This window comes from Salvia hispanica, chromosome 4, assembly GCF_023119035.1.
Source record: "Salvia hispanica cultivar TCC Black 2014 chromosome 4, UniMelb_Shisp_WGS_1.0, whole genome shotgun sequence".
Classification (NCBI taxonomy): Eukaryota; Viridiplantae; Streptophyta; class Magnoliopsida; order Lamiales; family Lamiaceae; genus Salvia; species Salvia hispanica.
In genome coordinates, this window is record NC_062968.1 from 20,287,734 (window position 1) to 20,297,771 (window position 10,038).

At 34.8% G+C, this 10,038-nt stretch overlaps 1 protein-coding gene across 1 annotated transcript; it reads left to right on the top strand.

The window, feature by feature from the left end:
* Positions 1 to 9,064: 9,064 nt before the first annotated feature.
* On the top strand, positions 9,065 to 9,808 carry LOC125220600 (leucine-rich repeat extensin-like protein 3). The gene has a single exon (XM_048122753.1). It carries the CDS (start codon positions 9,065 to 9,067, stop codon positions 9,806 to 9,808), a length of 744 nt encoding a protein of 247 aa, XP_047978710.1.
* Positions 9,809 to 10,038: the final 230 nt, after the last annotated feature.

Here is a 10,038-nt window from a genome sequence, read left to right on the forward strand (position 1 = left end):
AAGATGATATAGAGGTCATCAATGTGTCAGACACATCTCTAGATTTTGTCCGGGCTGAAGATGGTACTGAGGTCATCGTCGTCTCGGACACAACTGAACGTATTCACCCTGAAGTAATGACAGAGCTTGTCATTATATCAGACTCGCCTCACGTTTTTCACAACGCGAATGGTGTTAATCTCGTGTTCTCACCGGATTTGGATGAAGTCAATTCACCTGTGGCACCCATGGGGAAAGGTGTGCGGCGCAAACTCTTCATGTCCGACGACGTGGATAATATAGATCGGAATTCATCCTCTGCTGGAACTGTCCCCAATCCACCATGCTGCTTGGGTGCCTCGACGGCTGCTAGAAAATGGACATCTCCTACAGGTAGTTCATGTGCTTCGTGCAGCCCATTCCCGCCTACTAAGCATTAGATATCAGATGTGTTAATCCTGATCCCTTTTGGTTTTTGACTTATGTAAAACGAGTAAATGTTTTAGGATCAGGTTATGGATGACTACTAATGTGTGTCGCAGGAATTAGTATGTTATTTGCTCACAGTTGTCTAGCTACTACTTAGTTTAACAATGTTATCTGTGTTGTATTAATTATCATATGTGAAGGTTGTTTTTTGGACTTAGTACCAGTGAAATTTGTATTCTGAATTGATGATCAAAAGTAACTTATCTTATTTCAGTGTTTAGGCTCGTATTCTGCAAAATTTTAGTCAAATCGAGGGATTTTTTTACTCTCAAAAACCAATTTTTTTGCTCCCAAAAAGCAAACAAGGTATGCAAAATTGAAAACAAATTGAGGGATTTGTTTGCTTCCAAAAACCAATTTTTTTCCTCCCAAAAAGCAAACAAGGTAAGCAAAATTTTAGTCAAATTGAGGATTTTTTTTGCTCCCACAGATTAAGCAAATTCTTAAACATATTAAGATACCTTATGGAAAACAAACGTAACTTTCTCAAACATGCAAATTCTCAAACATAAAATGCAAACTTTCGGTAAACAAAAGCAACATTGATCACTGCCATTAGAATTACAAAAACTACAAAGTCATTTAGTTTCACAAAAGCAAAACAAGGTAGCATATTGTTGAATGTTTAGCCCATCATGGAGCCTTCATCAAAAAAACCTAATAACCATTCCACCATTTGCACTAGCAATGTTCAAAAAAAGATGGAAAACAGTCTAACCATTCGATCTGACTGCTATATCATGTTATCACTTTCCAGCATGAAAACCACAAATTCAGGGCGGTCATCCTCAGGCATACTTCTGAAGAGATCCAACAGCTCCGGCTCTTTGACAAGTTTTGCAGATGTGTAGAATTTTTGCTTCATTGTTAACCCGGAGATTTGTCCCAGCAGCTTGTAGACTTCTTCCCGCTTAGCACTTTGTTCGAACTCATATCCTATCCTTTTTGATAAGGTATCTAGCCGTGCAGTTGTATTGTCATTCATCTTGTTCATGATGTCAAGGACACACTCTAGCTGGTCTATAGATTTCCGTTTTTTACCTCCTTTGTTGACAGGTTTTTGAGCAGACCTCTCCCCATGAGTGTTGCTTGAATTCCCAGGCTCGGGGATGACATGTTCACCAACTACTTCATTAGCTGCTACTTCATCGGGAAATAGTTCATCCAAGCTTGGATGGTAATCGCCATCCACATATCCATTGGGCTGCTCCTGTGTTGCCTTCATCATAGCAGCGGACTCCGCTGCACCTCTTGACCGAGCACCAACAGCACGATCTTTGCCAAAGATCTCTTTCCAATCTTCCCAAAGATGCCAAGATTTGTTGCGCATGTATCTCGCGTTGTTGTCCTTCTAATTAATATTAGAGATCGAATACAAAGTCATTATGCATATTGAAATAAAGATGGATTACGACCACAGTTGAAACATATGAATTCTAGCATTGGATCAAAATTTTGTAAGCAACCTATTATAAACTTATTCATTATTCAATACACAGCTCGTACCTGCACAATCTGAGACCATTGCTCGTCGTCACACTCTATTTTGTAATCATCGTGTACATTGAAACCTACCCCGCTCCGTTCGAGCATGGAACAAATTGAGGAGTAGTTCTTCTTCCAAGTACTGACCTTTGAGTAAATATGGGGATGGGGCTTTATATCGGTTCTTGGAAATTCCTTTTTCATTGCTTCATGAAGACGTTTTAAATATCCACCTCTAAAACCATTATCGGCTTTATACCCAAGTGCAACCAATTCCTTCAATGCAACTATTAGCGTAGCATCCTCTCGATCTGACCAACAACGCCTAGACCTATCTCCTTTCATTGCTTTACTTTGACCACACTCACTGCTATCTGTACAACATACTCATATTTCAATGACAATTCTTCGTTCATAAAAGGCACCATGAGAAAGTAGTTAAATACCCAATTTGTAATGCTTACACTAACCTTGAAAACTTGTATTCCTTTCGAAAGCATTTGCACGTTGCTGCGAGTCTGCCATAGGTCCTCTCCAAAATTCTACATTTTATTTTAGCGAATGACATAAATTACCAAGTATGTATAAATATTCTGGATGAAGAAACAACAGACATGAAATCAATCAAGCTCGCCACACAATGTCATGAATAGAAACTTGGTGAGTAATTCCTTGATTGAGAGCCAACACAAATCAACTACCCCAAATTTGTAGAAAAAGAAAGGCACAGATGAAGCATAGCAAATTAACAAACATATAGTGTGCACAATACAGACCGCAGTCGACGATTTACGAAACAAAAATATGCTGTTCTAAAACCAGAAACCCTTCAACATAGACTAAGTTCCGGGAATTATCATAACGTTATAGAGAGTAAATAAGTGAATCGAAACCATGCCTGATTATATGCAGTGGAGCGTTGAGCGTCAATCTACGCCTCTTCCCCCATCCACAAGCCACCGAGAGTCTCTTATTTGAGGTATGTTTTTGATTTCTAGAAGGCAATGCTGAAATTGGAGGGAAGAAAATTTCGAAAATTTTCGACTCCCGCTAAGCTAAAAAACAAGGGTAATTTGGGGAATGCAAATTGGGAACAATGACTACTATATCACCTATCAAACACCAGTTTGTCAAACCTAAGTTAACAATGTAGATAATCAAACACTGACATGGGATTACTAACTCTGCCCCAAAAATATGGAAAAGCATATTACTAACTTATCTGAGATTTTCCTTTCTCGACAATCAATCGAACCCTTAAAGTATTGTTAGTTTAGAATGAGTGAGAAAAGAGTTTCCAAATTTTGAAAATATATATCCTTGCGGACTAAAAAGAAAAGAGTGCATGCTATTGTGGGACGGGAGGATAGTAAGTACTCCCTCCGTCCATGAAATGTTGTCTAGTTTTTCCATTTTGACCCGTCCGTGAAATGTTGTCCACTTTGCTTTTTTTCTATTTTTGGTAAATGGTCACCACTTTCCACTAACTATTTACACTCACATTCTATTATAAAACTAATATATAAATGTGAGACTCTCATTCCACTAACATTTTCAACTCACTTTTCTTTACATTTTTTAAAACCCGTGCCAAGTCAAACTTAGACAATATTTCATGGACGGAGGAGTACTAGAGTAGCAAATAACAAAAACAAACTACTATTAAGTAGAAAAATACCGCTCTCTTCATTCCACAATAGTATAGTCATTTCATTTTTTGCCATCGTTTTAGATTAATGATAATCAATAGTTAAAATGGAGAAAAAATAAAGTAAAAAAAAAGAATAATGTAGACAGAACGAAAATAAACTACTAAGTAAAAAAATACTACCCCATCCATTCCACAGTAGTATTAATATTATCAATTTATTTTCTACTATTATTTAAGAAAAATGATAAACAACTGTTAAAATAAATAAAGAATAAAATAAAAAAAGAATAATATAGATCGAAGTTTTATTATAATATATCTTACTTTATTCTTTACTGTCGTGAAATTGGTTGTTCAATTATAATAAGAAGAAATCGTGAACCATTGATTTTTTAACCATGGAACTAGAACCGATGACACCAGTTCAATACACAAGAATTAATGAATTTTATCCACTTATCTCATTCATCATAACCACGATCAAACATTGATCGATCCATAGAAAATAAACCAATTTTGAAATGGATAAAGTGCATTAATTAGTTACAACTAAATTACAAAACCCAACATGAATATTTAGTACGTAACTAGTACACCCTAAACATATATGGAAAATGAATTTTGGACTTTACGGCATTGCCATAATAAAGACATTATGTCTAAATATCACTACACAATATATATTTAGTCGTACGAGTTCTAGATGATATAAGCTTATACAATTTCAGGTGTGATTCAACATAATCCATCCCTACAAGGAAACCCTTAAAATGGCATGATTACATTTAAAAACTAGTAAAACCGCTAAAAAAATTAGAGTTATATGGACTTAAGTCTTAACTATGGATGATGTTCAGTTATATTATTCAAATTTTAGATGATTTAGTGTTAAGCAGTTAGAGATATGATCGTATGAGCGCCAAATGAGATGATGCTTCGAAATGACTAGAGATCTTTTAAGCGTATGGATTTTCTTTTCTTTTATGAGTAAATGAATATAAATTTAAAGGACATGTCATCAGAGGACTCAAATCTGAGACTTTTGGACTCATGCATTATCTTTCTACTACTTGATCAACCTACACACACATGATATGGACTTTCTTGTTCCAAGCATGATGGTAATCAAAATTCCAATGCTAGAAAGTTAGTTGTGGTTTTTCAAGCTTCAAAGGATTGCTTCAGGGACGGAGCCAGAAATTTTATATAGGTGGGGCAAAAATATATATAAAGATATTTTAATGAATTAAGAATTGGCATAAATAAAGATATTTCAAATAAAAATTAAAATTAACTAACAAAAGTAGCATAAATATTTTTTTTAGGTGGGACATTTCCCCTTTTGGCAACCACATAGATCCATCCCTGGATTGCTTGGTCTTTCAAGCTTCAGATAAGATATGGCTTAGGCATAAATGATACTCCCTCGTCCGCGAATATGAATCATATTTTTCCATTTTGGTCCGTCCACAAATAGGAATCTCAGTTCACTATTATTATAAATAGTAAAGAGACCTCATATTCCACTAATTAACTCATTCCACTCACATATCATTTAAAACTAATATATACGAGTGAGACACAAATTCCACTAACTATCTTTCACTCATTTTTCTTAACATTTCTTAAAACTCGTGCTGAAATGAAATGAGTCTCCTATTCACGAACGGATGGAGTATTCGAAAGATATGATCTTAAATTATCTCTTTTAATTTTAAAGTAATCTATAAAATTAAAATAAATTTTAGCAAATGCAACACAACCATCTTTTCTAAAATCTTCAATCTCTTTTTATAAAAGAGTATTTATATTTTCTCAATCAAAACTATTTAATAAGCGCAAGTAATTGAGGTCATTAATATATAAATAATTGAAATAAAAACTATTCAATTCATATGCTATGAGCCTATGACGAAGCGAATTGATTATTTTTTGGAATGGTTACGTGTTATTCTTTCTCCATTACCTTTTTCCTTTAAAACACGTTTCTGTAAATAATTATTCAGAAAAGAATTAAAGTCTTCGAAAATAGAAAAAAATGTAACGTACTCGTATTAGTTTAACTTTCCATTAAAGCAATTCATAATTAAAACAATGTAAGCAATCTCACGTATTCACGACTATTGTATAGTGGACTTTCGACACCAATGAAAACTAGAATCTGATAATTTAGAAATTTTAAGTGTCCTTTCTTTAATACCCATTCATTTTACTTTTTTATTTCTGGCTAGCTAGCTTTTCTTGTATGTATTTTTTTAAGAAAGGAAAGATGACATTAATTAATTAAAGATCAAATGCACGGTACATTATTTATTGTTAGAGCTTGTTAATTGGATGCTTTTCATATTTAAACATTATGAATGAGCTTAAATAGTGTTAGTTCTGTAATTACTAATTAAGCCATTATGAATAAGCTATGCGTTGCAACTTATGATATATTTAAACTCTAGCTAGAAAACTGTCTATTGTTGCACTTAGAGCTTTGGTTCAAATTTTAGTTGTGTTCATATGTTTTATTCTTTTTGGTTTTTGATCTATAGTCATTAGATCACTTTATTTTGGGTAGATGATTTCCAATACATCTATTGTCCGCTTTTTATATCAAGATAGGAGGCACCTATTAACATTGTCGTGAAATACTCTTTGGTGAATGATGATTGACGAATGTTTCGACAGGACGTTCAATACATGTGCGATGCTCATTTGTTTCTGTAATAACTAAAGATATATAGAAGATTTTATTTATTATATTTATATTATTTTTAATCAGAACTGTTTTTGTATTTCTAGCTCGACATCTATTTGGCTTGAATGTTTTATACTACTATTACATGGAAAAAACTAAGTCATTAACTATACATTTATAAAAACTGTAGATTCTCTGCGTGATTTATTAAGCAAGAACTTTTTATCATTTTAAATTATTAACAAAAGATTTGAAATGATGCAACAATTAATGTCTAACCTTTTAATTAATTTGTTGCAGAACTAAATTTAAAACCTCCAACCTTTTCCATTTGAAAGTTATTTACAATGTTAAAAAATTATAGTATAACGCATATATCACACCATAGTTGATATGTTTCTCAACGACGTCGTTTGCGTATACGAAAACACTGTCATTATTGTCTGGCATATTCATTTTCATGTATTTTCTCGTTTGATCACCTATATTTTTGCCTAATTTGAACTCATTTAAACCATCTAATTAATTGTGATTAGTAATTAAAGTTAAAGCTACTCTGATCATAACCCAAAAGCAACAGAATGATCAATGGCAATAGTGGTTGAATTGAATATTTATAAACAAATCACGAATGGAGCCAATTCTCATGACTTCTATTGGGTAGCCTTTATCATTAATTAATACTACTAATACTGATGGATCAATCATTACATTAAAAATCTCTAAATTTAAGGGTTTTAATTATGTTTCTTTTACACCGTGGAAATGGAGTTTTCTAACAATATAACTACATATCAAATATTAAATTTAAGGATTTTAATTATGTTACTTTCTTTTACTACGTTTGAGAAAATGGTGGAGTTTTGGGGTTAGAAACGAGTACACATGCTAGTTACAAACTCGAAAAAAAGCAGAGAGATGCAAATTATATATAAATTGGAAATTATAGAAGAAACGAAAGAAGAGTCGAGTAGAGGAGTCATCATTCGGCAAGATGAAATACGCTCCAATAATACTTATGATTGATATTTATGTGTTGTCCCCTAAAATAAAATGATAATTAACACAACAATTTGTGAAGGACCAAGAAACTACAAGGAAGATAAAGGATTATGTTGATATACTATATTAATATTTAAAAAATTTGTATATAAAACCCACTTATCGACAAATATATCATTTGGGAGGAGATGTTACCTGCTAGTCTTAAGATAAAGTTAAAAAAGTCTAAATCATGATTGGGAAAAATAGGTCACAAAAGAGGGTTATTTCAAAAGTTAAAATTTGTGGATAATAACATATGAGTACATGCATGTAACTCTTTTCAAGTAATAATCAACCTAATTGGATAATATGCAAGCAAGCTAATGCTGAGATTGCATAAATTTGACCAACATATATTTCAAACTAAAATTGACCCCCTATCTACCCATTATTCAAGCACGTGAATTAACATGTTACTTAACACCTTGGTCTACGCCTCCAGCGTGCCCTAGTGTAACAACTAAACATTTTCTTTAATTATCAACTATTTATATATGTTGTGACACCATCATGGATCCATTATAATGTTTAAAAACAAAGTTGTTAGACCCAAGTGCAAGAGAGGAAGCACCTTGTATCCTATTAACAAAATTTGTTACTATAATACTTATGTGCTTTGCAAAAAAAATTAAAACACGAACGTAATTATTTGAGATTTATGTTACATAATGTAACAGTTTCATAATATTTGAAGTTTTAAGAATATACTCCATTCCTTTTTATTGAATAATATCACAAGTGTCGAAATATAAAATTACTGATTGTAATATTACTTAACTCGTTAATATAAACCAACTAACCCTAGTTAATTATGTTCAATTGTGGCTATTCATCAATTCTACACACTACGGCCCAAGTGTTGTTTTTTTAATAAAAATACTCAATTCATTTTATTCCCGGTGGAACATTTCTTGTTCTTCACAAAAATTTATATTGTTTTGTCAATTAAGTAGAGAGAGAATAAATTAGATAAAATAATTATTTTAAAAATGTGTCATTGAAAATAGAACAGAGAGTATTGAATAATGATTTCTCATTTATTTTTTGACCGTGGTAATTAGAACTCTGTCTAAATGAGATGTTGTCCGACTCGATATATAAGCTAAATACTAAATACTAATGAACTCCGATTATTACTTAATTAATTGATGACCTCCACTTGAATGTGGATACAGCTCATTCAATCATATAATTTCAGTGGGGATAGGAAACAAAAGCAAGATTAAAAATTCCAAATCAATAAAAATATTACTCGTACCTGTCTCTAAAATTTTGTCACATATTTTCATTTTCATCCGTCCCATAAAATTTGTCACATTTCACTTTTTACTATTTTTTGGTAATAGTCCCACATTCTACATACTAACTTATTCTCACCTCACATTTTAATATAAAACTAATATTTTAAAAGTGAGACTCACATCCTACCAACCTTTTCAACTCACTCTAAATTACATTTCTTAAAACGCATACTTGGTCAAACTGTGACAAAATTTAGGAGACGGAGGGAGTAGTCTTCAATCAGTATATTGAATACCACCACTTGTTGGTAAAAAAAGCATATAGCTTACATAAGTGCTTTTGATTTTTCTTGCAAAGCATTTAGTCTCCTATAGTGGTTTAGGTGTGTACAAATACTATATATATATTTCCCATAACCCTAATCCCATTATCCACTTCTTTAAATTCAACTATTTGGAAAGTGATTAATCACTAATCCAAAGCTCACAATGCCCTCCACTAGAAGCATCAAGTTAGATAACTACTACTACTCCTCCCCTCCACCACCACCACCACCCTCCACTCCTCCTCCTCCGCCCCCGCCGCCGACATACAGCCCACCCCCACCCCCTCCTCCTAGCCCCCCACCCCCTCCCCCACCATGCTACAACAAAAAACACTGTGGCGGCGGCGGGGGCCACCATCACCACCACCCACCCACCTCCCCACCAACCGCGCCGCCAGAATACCCGCCAAAAACGCCACCTGGCGGCCCGGCTGCCCCGCCAAAACCCACCCACCCACCAAAACCTAGCCCACCAGAAAAGCCGCCAAAACCCGAAACTCCGGCATATCCGCCGGGAAAGCCGCCGAAGCCCGGAACTCCGGCGAAGCCGCCTAAGCCGGCTTATCCACCTCACTCGTCGCCGCCGGAATATCCACCATATCCATACCCTCACTACCCGCCGATATCCCCATCAGTCCCCCACACTCCGATCACTCCGTTCCCGCCGCCCAGCGTGCTGACGCCTCCCGGCGGCGGCGGCGGAGGGCACGACCACACGACGATCATCGCCGTGTGCGTCTCCCTCGGCGGCGCCTTCTTCCTCGCCTTCCTCGCGGTGGGGCTCTTCTGCTTGGCCAAGAAGAAGAAGAAGCCGGTCATGGTTCCCGCGGCGCATCCGCACGGAGGAGAGGGAGGCGGCCCACACGGCGGCGGCGCGGCGCATGGAGGCGGGCATGATTACAGTTAATTAAGCGTGCGATTAAATTAAATTAAATGTGTGAATGAATGTTTGTGTGTTTTCTCTCAAGTCAATGCTGTTACTTCTTGTGATTTTTTTATTTGTTGCATTGATTTCGAATAAATCTTCATTTGTATATGTCGTTTGGATTTATATTAGTAAAATGTTAATGTTGGAATTGTATTGATAATGTACAATATTTGATCTAATCAATTGCTTGTATTAATGGCACATATATA

Coding starts and splice junctions, on each gene's coding strand:
- LOC125220600 (XM_048122753.1), top strand. CDS start 9,065: ATGCCCTCCACTAGAAGCATCAAGTTAGATAACTACTACTACTCCTCC.